Source organism: Pholcus phalangioides, unplaced genomic scaffold, assembly GCF_987345545.1.
Source record: "Pholcus phalangioides strain wild (caught in Gottingen) unplaced genomic scaffold, Ppha-v1.0 ptg000009l_1, whole genome shotgun sequence".
NCBI lineage: Eukaryota > Metazoa > Arthropoda > Arachnida > Araneae > Pholcidae > Pholcus > Pholcus phalangioides.
This window is the reverse complement of record NW_028301602.1, coordinates 18,598,766-18,611,862: the sequence shown is the minus strand read 5'-3', so window position 1 is coordinate 18,611,862 and position 13,097 is coordinate 18,598,766. Positions and strand designations below refer to the sequence as shown.

Sequence of the window (13,097 nt, the reverse complement as noted above, 5' to 3'; positions counted from 1 at the left end):
AATTTGTCTAATAGTGGTTAATTATTTCTTGGTCCGATTGGGGAATTCGTTAAGTAAGAATTTGTTATACTGGGGTCTGATTGTATACGAATAAAAATTTTCAAGAATTCGTTAAGTGAGCGTTCGTTATATCGGGGTACGATCGTAATATTTGTAAACGGGGGTGGGGGAGAGTACGATTTCAGAATTCGCCAAATAGGAATTCATTGTACTCGGTACAGACTCTGACTCACAAGTACGGTCATCTAAATAATAAATTTTATCACAGGAAATGGACCGATTCAACATATTTACCAATACGAAATGGCGATTATGCATAATAACCGGAAAATGCGATGATTTTAGCGTGCGATTTACCATGTTCACCGACGACGCTTGGTTATTATGCAAAATCGCCGGTAAAAGTGATATTTTTTGGTATTCACCAACAATGTGCTTGTGGGTATTATGCATAATGCCGAGATAAAAGGGATAAATTAAAGAAAATTTCTATCACTTACCAAAACGGTCGACGATTAAGCGTAATAACAGGCTATTATGGATAATAACCGGATTTTCCACCTTTAACGTAACAAATATTTACACGTAAATTTTGCTTCCACATTAATATATCGTTTTTCCGTTTTTGCTCTCGTCCAGACAGATCGTTCTGGTACCAGCAGGCCCGAAGCCAGCTCATGAGGAATCTCAGAGATGACAGGAACTATAACATAGCCAAGAATCTAATCCTCTTCATAGGTGATGGCATGGGTCTCACGACGGTCACTACGGCGAGGATACTTAGTGGACAGAGGAAAGGCCAGACTGGTGAAGAGAGCCATCTGGCATTTGATAGGTTCCAAAATGTTGCTCTTGCGAAGGTAAGAATTTGATTGACTCGAAATCGGGGGTTTCAAAACTTCCAGGAGCTGTGATTCCGCAAGCGAAGTTAGCAGTTTTCTTTCGGACGCCAATGGTCTACCATAGCAGTTTAGCCAACATCCTCCTCTTCTTTAAGGGGGGGGGGGTGTTGGTTTACCTCTGTCAAAACTTTTTATTGGCGACCATAGAATGTTTTCCAAGCCAACTCGCCATCCTTATGTTTTTAGTGCTATTTTCTGTTCTTATTGTGATGAGCGTCTCGGCTGAGTTGCATTCATGCTTTGTTACAAATGCACTTTGTTGCTCGTTAATTCTTCCATTTTTTTCATATTCTTCCATCTAATGAGAATATACATAGTTAGAAAAACTGGTGGCAGATGGCAGCACTACACATAACAAGCATTACGGAGAAACAAAAAACTTCACGTCAGGTTTCACTACACGTACACGCACATTCCCGCATGTACCGATTCGTTGGGGGTTCCGCGGGGGGGGGGGTGAGCGGGGTGCATGTGTGGTGTAGCAGTAGTAGGTAGGGCCTCCAAAAAATGGCTCGGGGATCCATGATGTTCTTAAGTCAGCCACCTCGTTGGGCAATTTGCCTGTTGTGGCGTTGTATTTGTATCTTGTATCTACTTGTTTTGAACACCATTGTTTAGTTTAGTTGGTCTTATACAAGAAGTTACCAAGTGATTATTACCAATTATTACCGACGGAAGAATTCCTGCACAAAATGTGCCGCTATAATTGTGTCCTACAGCGACCAACAGGTGTTACCTTTGTTGAATTTTGGGTTATTGTGAAAATTTCGGGGGTGTTTGAATTTGTTTTGTGTGGTAATCTTTAATTTTTTACGATGTTCGAGATGTTTGGCGATAAAAAAAAAAAGTTTTGAGTAACCAAGGGGCGAAAACCTTTTCGAAAACAGAAATCGCCAATTTGACGATAACCTCGCTAACGCAATTTTAGCCCTTTAAGAAAAAGAGCTACCACTAATTTACCTTACGCCAACTCCGGTATCACTCACGTATTGCAATGCAGCAATTTACTACCGATCGAGTTGGGTCGGAAATGAAGGCCCCATCTATCTCTCTATCGATGCTGTCCTGAGATTCAGTTGGGAAAGAACTTGTTATCTACGAACTCGCGGATCTGGTGGTAGCCAACATGATGGTGGTAGACGAGCATCTTACTTCTGCACTGTTCGGGCACTGAGAAAGTGAACTGGTTTTTTTTTTCTGGTAGAAAAGTCTAAATCTAAAAAAAAACAATTTCTGACAGAAGAAGCAGTGAGGGGTCATTCAAGCATTACGTCAGCATCGAGGGGGAAGGGGTTTCGGATTTACTGACTTTTGATGACAAGGGAGGGAGGGGGAGGTTTGAAGGTTGCTTACGTCATCAACCACCCCTTTTTGAAGATATGAAATATTCTAAGCTGCTGACTAATATTTAGGAGCATTTCTCGAGCATGTAAAATATTGAGTGGAGAATGTATTATTGAAAGTCACATGCTCGACCAGGCATGTAAATTTTTGGTGATCTGTCCAGCCCTGGCGTACTTATTTTATGTAATGATAATGGCTATAATGCAGTGGATAAACCTTATATCATACTTCTTTTTCATGATTTGTGTTGTTCCTTCGTAAATATACAGACGTATAACACGGACAGCCAAGTTGGCGATTCTGGTGCTTGTGCGACAGCTTTGCTGTGTGGTGTGAAGGGTCGGTTCGAGACAGTCGGATTGGATGACAGTGGAAGGTATAATGTTTGCGAGAGTATCTACCAGGCGAGGATACCGTCACTGGTGGACTGGGCAGTCGCGGACGGTACGCATATGATTTTTTTATTTTATAAAACTGTGATTTATAATGACAATCTAGTCTCGTTGTGCTCCGCTTCTCGATATGGTCATTTCCTTACCTCATAAATTTTAAATACTATCTTTGACATCGCAAAAGCGTCATTGCTGAAATGGGTGCAAAACGTACCTTTCCTTGATATAATCTTTCTCCAAAATGCAAGGAAAACATTTCCTTAGACATCATGTAAGGCTACATCCGACTACTTTTCTTGTCACTTTTCTTTAAAATGGTAATGGAGTGAACTTAAATAACATTTTTTTTTATATTAAGTTCACTCCAGTAACATTAATTGTCCCAAAATGGTGAAAGCAATAATAAATTTTGGAACTACCTAATGTTATTTTCCATGAAAAATTCATTTTAAACGTCAAATTTTAAACAAAGTCCGTGTAACATTCGAAACACGATTGCAAAAAACTATGTGAGTGAAACATATTTGTTATTTTGACTGTACATTTAGATAGTAATAGTGCAGGTTATGAACCAAAACTTATAGGGTTGCATGATATGCTCATAAGTTACACTCAAATCTGTTAATGTACGTGTGAATTTTTTGAAATTCCATCCTACATATCGACTATAAAACACTGTAATTAAACAAATGTGTGTGATAGACCTTAAAATTTAGTTCATAACCTCAAAAATATATAGCAGAATATCATATTAAAATTTCGGTATGGTACAATGAAAATATTTTCAGAAATAATGCTTCAAATTCTTGTACAAGAAAAATAGCATTCTTCGTAAAACACTTTCAATGTTTCATTCACGTATTACTTGTATGTGAAAACGCAGCACTAAAGTGAACGTAACTTTGATTCTAAGTGTCACGTAAACAAAACAAGGTTTGTTTTGTTTCATCACAAGGAAAAGGTCTTTCATAAAAAAAAATGTCATGTTTTCTTCTAAAAATGACGTTTTCAACGTAGTCGGATACCTTAAGACAGCCATTGATTGATGTTAGCCATAATCGCCGTTTAAATATGTCAATATTTCTCTTTTACCGACCTTACAGGCAAATCAACAGGTTTGGTGACGACGACCAGAGTGACACACGCGACTCCAGCTGCAGCTTATAGTCATTCCGCTAGTCGATATTGGGAGAGCGACGACAAAATGAGCCTCACGGATCAGCAATACGAATGCAAAGACATAGCGAGGCAACTCATTGAAGACGAGCCCGGCAGGAACATCAACGTACGAGTGCAATTTGTTTTGTCGCTTCAGTTCGACTCATAAAGTTAAGTGCCTTTTGAGAGATGCATAAGGAATTTTTCCTTTATCTTAATCTAAATTTTTGACAGGTGATTTTAGGTGGAGGCAGAGGGCATTTCATGCCTAGGAAAGCTTTAAGCTCCGTTTTCCCGAACGATCTAGGCCGTAGACTGGATGGACGAAACCTCATCGACGAATGGCGGGAAGACAAAAAGTCCAGGGACCTGAAGCACAGATACGTGTGGAGGAAGAAGGACTTCGACAACGTGGACCCTCTCAAAACGGATTATTTACTCGGTGAGACAATTCAAAATCACGATATCTCTCAGGGTGTAACTAAACTGATGGTCAGAACTGTAAGGGGTGATAGATCTCGCACAAATTAAACAACTTCAGGGGCGTAGCCAGAAATTTCGTTCGGGAGGGGGGTGGACCAAAGTGATAGAACAATAGATTTGACCATCTTTTTCCTTTTTTCGATCATTTTCCTCACATTTCGGGGGGGGGGCAGATCCCCAAGCCCCCCCCCCCCTACGCCCTTGCACAACTTTTACCAGACAATGTAGGGGTCAGAAAGCAATCGGTTAGACGCGAGAAGGCACTTTCTCCCGAGTGAATGAAACATCGTTTTTCGCCGAACTCGTCATTCAGCTGCTATCCGTCACCGATGTGACGCTTGTATTGCATCTGGTGGTCACTCATTTGAGCATTTGTTGTAAAGTTTTCTATAATTAAAGATTCTTTGCGCGTCCTTTATTATTTGTCTTTACTGTGTCGTGCATTTTCATCACACAGGCGCCCTCTCGCGACTCGCTGCTTGCTTTCCGACCCCACATTCTATGGTGAAAGTTGTTGAGTTCTATCACCCCTTGCAGTTCTGAACATCAGATCAGTTACACCCTGAATAAATGATAAATTGTGTTTAAACATGATTTAATTTGTGTCTTTCTCCGATTAAAATTTACGTTATTGTTTCTGTTTCTTATAAATGAGGATTATTCAACCATGGTCACATGGCGTACGAAGTGGACAGGAATTCCGGGGCTGATGGTGAGCCTTCGATAGCAGAAATGACCCGGAAAGCTATACAGATTCTGCAGAAAAACATCAAAGGATATTTTCTCTTGGTTGAAGGTACCTTAAACACCCCATTCGAATTCAATGAGCAAGTTTGAATTTTTTTCTCTGAAAACTTCGTTGCAGGTTTATTACATTTACTAGAGCGAATCTTCGTGAAAAAGTTTCAAAGGGACGAAACACGAAAAATAAATGTATTATAAATGAGCACCGATGATTTACATTTACATTTGTTTGACACCTGCCTGCTGGAGTATGCTGTAAGGGTTAAGAAGAGCCACGCGTACTCTTGATGGCAGACGGGGCTTAAGCTAGGAAGAGAGACTTCTCATTTTTTGAAGATGTTTACATTAGAAAAACGCAGGTGTCGGAGGGGGGGGGGGATATGATCGAAGTGTTCAAAATTTTCAACGGGGTGGATAGGATGGGCCAAGAACTATTAACACGCCGTCAAGCGACTGCTTTGATAAAGAGGCACCAGTATTGATCGATGAGAGACAATTCCAGGTTGTGGTGTGGAAGGGAAGTTTTTTTCTAATAGGGTTGTTAATGAATGGAATAGCTTACATTTTTGGGGTCGTGAGTTCTAACACGAATGACACGTTCAAAAAAGAAATACAATAAACATGTTGGGGTAAATCGAGAAGCTATTCCATATTTAGAATAAGACAACCATTGTCTATAGTACTTATAATTTCATTTTAAATTGTGGGGGGGGGGGTTGCTTTCTTTCTTTTTTCTTTCTTTCTAACCGAGCACAACTCAGGTCTATCACCATTTATGGGCGATGTACTACCTAGTGAGTTGTAATTGGGGGTTGCTGTATTTTAGAAACATATGACATCCATATTTTTTATGGGCAACTTTTTCTCAACCCCCCCCCCCCCCATTTTTGGGCGTTTTTCTTGCTGTGGCCTTGCATTTGTATTTATTCAGCAAGTGTTTGCAACTAAACTGGATGTGAGCTATTTACTGTAAAATATTATCTCAGGTGATCTTCAAATACTTTTTTTTTTGCATCTTATTATTAAAAAAAAAAAAAACCCGCATTCAATTTGAATGGAAGGAAGTGAAACAAAATTATAAATAATGCACATCATAAAACTAATAGTAAAAAATATTTATTAATTTTTCCTTTCCAGATATTTGTAATCTAAATAATACATGTTTTTGGAAAGACGACTTTTCTGGCATTTCTCTTTCCATAATAGAATAATTTTATAAATCAATCAGTTTCATTAGTTAGGTAACTTTTTTCCAGTTTTTAAAAGAGAGGAACCTTTAAAAAAAAAACCTCAAACAGCGCTTTTTCGTCTTGAAAGTATTTGAATCCCCTACCGATTCCTTCTATTTTGGGACAACTGGAAGTTTTACCTCATAGAGTCTACATCAGTGTTTCCCAAAGTGGGCATTATCGCCCCCCTGGTGAGTGATGGAATGGTCCAAGGGGGCGATAGAACCTACTGATTTAACATAGGATCCTATGGGTTTACTTGAGTTGGGGGGGGCGATGAGAGGAAAAAATTTCTGATGAAGAGGGCGATGGAACAAAAAGTTTGAGAGACTATGGTTTACATAAAAAGCTTAATTATTCTATTTTTTTTTTTAATGTATACGATCCCTTGGGGAATTTAAAACATGTTAAGTAATAGCACGTCATTTGAAAACTTTTTGTAATTGAAATATGAAGTTAAAGGTTGCAAAGATACTCGCTGTTGAACAGTTTGGGACGACCTATATAGTTATTACTCATTTCCTACTATTATTTTTCTACTGCTTATTAATTATTATTTCCAACGAATCTCTCATTTTTTTGGTGATAGGTGGCAGAATCGATCATTCGCATCACTTTAACAACGCACACAGAGCCCTCGTGGACACTTTGGCTATGGAGGAGGCAGTGATGACTGCCTTAGAGATGGTCAGGCAGAAAGATGACACTCTCATAGTCGTCACTTCGGATCATTCGCACGTGTTCACCTTCGGAGGGTACCCGAAGCGAGGGAATCCAATCCTAGGTATATATATTAGTATTCTACAAGTAAAAATTCAAATGGAAGGAAGTCATTGATGGACATTAGGCATCATTTGTTTTTTCCTATCACTGGGATTTTGAAACTAGTTAATTTTTATTCTTCTACGTATAGGAGGGATACAGTTGTACCTTGAAAATAGTAAGCCTCGAAACACTCGAAATAGTTCTAACAGTATTGAATTCTAGCTGATGTTTTTGTTGTGCAGGGAATACGTAACCTCACAACTGAGTGTTGTTTGTCTGTGACTTTAACAGAGAGTGAGTTTGCAGACGGGCATATTTCTAGATAGAAAATAATGTTCTTGTTTTTTCTGTGTTTCTCCTTAACTTTGTAAGTTCAGTCAGCTGTGTTTAGTAATTATAATCTTCTATGGTTTTCCAACTTCGAGGCGGTGAATGTGAGCTGGTCTTCCATTTAAAAAGACATTCATTCATTCATCCCGAGCACAACTCCGGTCTATCGCCATAGGCAATTTACTACCGATTGAGTTGTGCCGGAAGTATGAGTGTGTGTCCCCCAAATCCCCCGGCCCACGAAAGCGACTGTATACTAAGTGTACAACACACAAAATACAATTCAACTGCCTGACACCTGACCAGCCGCCCCTCGAGCAGCCGCTCAACCGACATGGTTTCAAGGGAGCTGCCCCGCGACCGTTGCCTACAAGGAACAGCTTTTGCCCTTATTAAATTAAAGACTTGAAATTTTTTTTTTAAACACAGCAGGCAGACCTACAACACGAAACTGCCATAACATGAAAATTCAAGCATTTACCATCTTTTCTAAAAAATATGGAAGGCAGATGGCGGCATCAGCAAGAGCACGAAACAAGCGCAATTCTGACAACATGAATACATAAGAGCTACGCATACGCTTAAAACAAACATTCCGGCATGTAGTAATTCGTTAGAAATCTCGTAAAGGAATGTGTACGAGGTGCATGTATGGTTAAGTTTTAGTAGTAGTAGTAATTATGATCTCCCCAGTTATCTGATAAATCATACCGAGTGCTCGATTAAATAAAGAACTCTGAATAAAGTTTTGAATTTTTTTAGACAAATAACGGGCCATCGTGTATCTAAAAAACAAAAGAGATCTAAATCGAGAAAAACATAAGGCTCGAAATAGTCGTAGTTTTTGCCTGAAATACTCACTTTTTCTTCTTCTTCTTCTTCTTCTTGATCTATTTTATATTTTTTAATGTTCCACACTTCTCTACCAGGACTATATAATAAGGGGCTGTTTTATGACGCGCCGGAGCAATGCCCTACACGGGGGGGGGGGGGGGTGCGTTGGCCGGAGTTAGTACAAGCTGGCGTCACACGTGACGTCATTGCTCAAGCAGAACCTAAACTGTATTAAGAGTTCAAGCATTTAAAACATTCAAGCGGCTTTGAGCAAAACCGCTTTGCTACTCTGTTAATAACGGTATTGCGCAATCACACCGTACTGACCATTTTACTGAATTATTTCCAAAATTACTTTTTTTTAGATTATTTTCACTAGTATATGTTTATATTTTTATTGGTTTTCTTCTTTCTACCATTTAAACTTTTGGAATAAGAAAATTTGTATTTGCTTATGAGGTAACCTCCATTGAAACTATTTTTCTCGGATTCATTTTTCAGTTGAACGTACGTTAGTTAACTTTCATTGGATTCAAGGAAAGAAGTTATTTTCCGGATTATTTTGATGAGGCGAACTCGGAAGAAAAGTCATCACGTCTCCACCGGGACTCGAACCCAGGCCTCTTGAATACCGGGCACAAGCATGCTACCATCTACACCACTGGAGACATGACCCTGCCTTCCTTATTTCACGCACTGTGGCGTGAGGGGCTGAAGTAGAGGCATAAGTAGCCTCTCTTAAGTTTAGGAAATGACCCCCGGGTGGTACGGTTTAGAGTGAGAGAGCGCCTCACGCCACATTGCGTGAAATTAGGAAAGCAGGGTCGTGTCTCCAGTGGTGTAGATGGTAGCATGCTTGCCCTGTATGCAAGAGGTTCGAGTCCCGGCGGAGACGTGATGACTTTTCTTCCGAGTTCGCTTCAGCAAAAATATCCGGAAAATAACTGTTTCCTTGATATATCGGGCTGAGAAAAAGCCATCTATTTCATTGGATTGATTGGAAGCCAACTCGAGACAAATGATTTCAATGGTCTTTTGAACTTGCTAATAGTTTTTGATTAATTAATTTTTTTTATTTGAAATAGTTGTAGCTTTTAGAAGGCTTGGAATTCGTTGTTACTAGTCCAAGAGCATTTATCAGAGACTGTAATATGTGTATGAACACTTTTGTGTTTTCCAATTTCTCACAATTGTAATTTTCTATCACAGCTGTCGACAGCAGGAATTCGGATGTCGATTTCATGCCGTATACGACCCTGCTTTATACAAACGGACCAGGCTATAATCGAAGCTTCCCTACCGGGAGGAACAATCTCACTGGCGTGGACACGGGTAATTATGCTGTTTCACTCATAGCACACAGCGATAATGTCGAATCTCTTGATTATAGTGAATCAAATCGATATTTAAATTTAATATATGCCGGTGTCTAAACCGAAAATCAAATACCGAAGACACTGTAAAATGATTGCAGTAAGAACTTAAAAACTAGTTTTCTAACGGAAATCAATTTATGCACTTCTAATTTAATAGAGGACAAGAACTACGTCCAGCAGAGTGCAGTTCCAAGACGATGGGACACTCACGGTGGCGAAGACGTCCCGGTGTACGCCTACGGTCCAATGTCACACGTCTTCCGAGGGGTCATAGAACAGACGTACATTCCTCACGCAATGGCGTACGCAGCATGCATAGGACCGCAGAAAGCTGATTGCAGTCGGAGGATAAGTCCTGAACTTCACAGGCATGTCATCAACGATTGCTTTTCTTCTTCATCTTCTGGTGGCTCAGCTCACGTGTCCCGTGTCCCTACAATGTCTTCCACTCACATGAGTTCGCTCGGCATGTTTGTCTTCTCGCTCTCCATTTTGTTTCCTAAATGAATGAGTTGGGAAAAACAAATGAGATATTATATCAGCCTGCCTTAAGAGAAAGAGGGGAAAAAAAATCGTAAGTATCACCAATAGAGAAAAAAACATGTCCGAGAGATTTTGAGAGCCAGTGATACATGCGAGCCGTATCCGAAATGTACGAGGATTATAAGATGTGAGAAGTCTGACTGTCGCATTTGTCGCTGAATTGGTGATTCCGTGAACTAACGCCTTACTATAGAGTCTCGCTGATACACGAGCATGTGAAGAGCGAACTCGGCCTTTAATTTTCTTTTAAACAGTCACTTATATGATGGAGTGTGCAGGGGGAATCAAAACTCATGGGGAAAAACTTTAAAGAATGATAAAACACGCCTAACATACGATGCGTGGTATTGAACCACTAGACCAGAGGAGGTCTTCAACCTTTCTCCAGTCGCAAGCGCTGCGTGTACTCACCTTCAAGAGAAGAGAACCCTTTCGACAAGTTTGACATGAATCCAAGAATGCGATTCGTACAAGGTGTTCAATTTTAACGTTAATCAAGTGCTCGTGAGCATGAAATCGAACAGGAGCATCGAGCACTCTTTAAGTGTTTCAAGGGGCACCGTAGGTGCGCGCAAGTAACAGGTTGAAGATGCCTGCGCTTGACGGCACTGTCACTGAGCACATAAGGCACTGATTTAGCATTTAGCCACTTATCAGAGATAAGTGGAGAGAGAGCGTTGTGTCGAATTAATAGGGGAAACCGGTCACCGAATGTGAGCAACAGCGCCCTCTTTGTTATCGTAGGCAAAGCTACAGTAAGGGGTGTTATCCTTACGGACTTGGGTGAACAGCAACTTGGAGACTTCTTTTGCAACGCCAACTGGGCAGAAAATTAAAGCAGGCAGTTCGACTGATTTTAGGCACAACTTTCTCGAATTACGCGTTTTAGATTTTAGTTGAAGACCGCATTTCTTTTGAATTCTTGCATTTCTTTCAAAATTTAGATGTCTTATACTAAAATTTATTGTCTTTCTTAAGTTAGTTAATCTAGTTAATAATATTTACTAATATTTTTCAGGCATGTTAAGTATAAATTCAGGCATCTATTATTTTGAGTTACATGCTCGATAGGGCATCTAAATTTTTCTAGATTCGTCCATCCCTGGTGGCGAAACCAGCATTTTATTGCAGTTCAAAGGCAGTGTCCGTCTGTCTAGTGGTTCACTGCTGGCTTTACGACCTGCATTGCACGACAAAAATCGATTGTTGAGATGTGTTTTATCACTAATCAAAGTTTTGCCCATGAGTTCGGAATCTCCCCGTATAAATGAAATCTGTGATACTGAAATAGAACTAATAGATATGGCAAATGCATTTTGTGACGTCTTAGGATGTAATACTAATGTAAAAAACAAAACTCATCCGCATTCAACGTTAATTTTTTTCTCTTATTCTCATCAACATTGGTACTTGCCAAAGTACACCCTGGCGATCGAATAACGGTCTTGTATAAAGAAAAGTAATTTTTTTCCCTTGGCTACCGACATACGTCCAGATGTAGCGTCCAGTGATGATAGGCCAGATCGGCGAGCGAGAAATTATTGATTTTTTATGAATTACACGTTTTACGATTATAGAAAATTGTATTAAGCGTGGATGGGACTTTTATAAGTTGTTAAAATCATTTATATAATTAGTAGATCCCGGAAGTTCAGGCAAAATGCCACATATAAATACCTTTTCTCGCCTATTTCAAGCACTTTTTTTTTTTAACTTTTCCTCTGCCATTAATCCTAGGGAACATGGTTCATCCTATGAACATGGTTTCAAGTTTATTGATGGATTTCAGAGGCAACATAATCTGCAAAATTCGGATGTTTTGAGCATTGAAAACAAAGGAATTGGTTTTTAAAATTTCTTTCCAACTCAGTATTAATTATCATCAGAGAGAAATCCTCCCTCCCGTCCCTTCCAGCCCTATTTAAACACGAATAAGTGATCTGAGAGATAGGGAACTTGGTGTTGCCGGTAAGAGAAGGCAGGCAGGACTCTGCACACACACACACACACACAGCGCATGTTTGATTTTATTTTATTTTTGAACCATAAATGCACTGCAAACAACCATGGCTATTTATTTTACATACATACTTGGTATTCGATTAAATTGACTAGAGTCACCCTGAGGGACGTGCGACAGATGGGATCACACAGGGCCGCACGCTTGAAGAAGCTCTGCAGCATATGTGGTAATATAAAAAAAAAGTAAAAAGTTTTTTACAACAATAAAACAAGGTTAGCTATGTTCCAAGTATGGAAATGATAATGATTATTGTAAATAATACATAAAAAAATAAACGGGAATTATTTGTGTTATGGAGAATGGGAAAAATGGAAGGTGTAGTGTTATTATTTTTTGTGAATATCATTCGTCATACACACACACTCACGTAACAGGTCCCTGGGAGTGTAAATGAGACAGATCATGAGGTGTGAAGAAACCCGTGCAGGCAGTTGGAGTGAGGGTGCTGGGTAAAGACAGGGGGGATGGTGGGGACAACACATTGTAGACAAAAAGAAAGCTATTATAGGCCTGACCCTTATCTCATCCCTACCCCCTACACTGAAACAACCTGAACAACCTCTATCACTGTGAGTACTGCCCTCCCGGGGAGCAGCTTCACTTCGCTCATGGCAAATCCCATTAACATTTGCAAATAAGGAGCCCCACAGAGAATTTCTTCGATAATGGTGGCCCTGAAATTGACCTGATCCTGAGGAATCGCGAACACTTCATTTTGGGGGCTTGACATCAATTTAACTTGAATAATAATGCAGTTATTATAAACTCCAATTGAAACTGTCGTCGGATGAAACAAATTTTTCAGCTAGTTTTTGGACCATACATTAGATTTAGTTATATTTTCTTCCTTCCATGAATTATATGGGAATATAATGCCTATTTTTTAGGCATTTTCAGTGCTTTTTGCCTTACTATTTTAGGCATGTTCGGTGCTTTTTGCCTTCCTATTTTAGGCAATTTTAGTGCTTTTTGCC

General features: G+C 39.6%; 1 protein-coding gene across 1 annotated transcript; it reads left to right on the top strand.

The window, feature by feature from the left end:
- The first annotated feature begins 746 nt into the window (after nucleotides 1-746).
- On the top strand, nucleotides 747-10,064 carry LOC149082173 (alkaline phosphatase, tissue-nonspecific isozyme-like). The gene is made up of 8 exons (XM_089236744.1): nucleotides 747-860; nucleotides 2,516-2,690; nucleotides 3,742-3,923; nucleotides 4,031-4,238; nucleotides 4,935-5,075; nucleotides 6,842-7,036; nucleotides 9,391-9,513; nucleotides 9,715-10,064. The coding sequence occupies exons 1-8, from the start codon at nucleotides 747-749 to the stop codon at nucleotides 10,062-10,064; spliced, it is 1,488 nt and encodes a 495-aa protein (XP_089092870.1).
- Nucleotides 10,065-13,097: the final 3,033 nt, after the last annotated feature.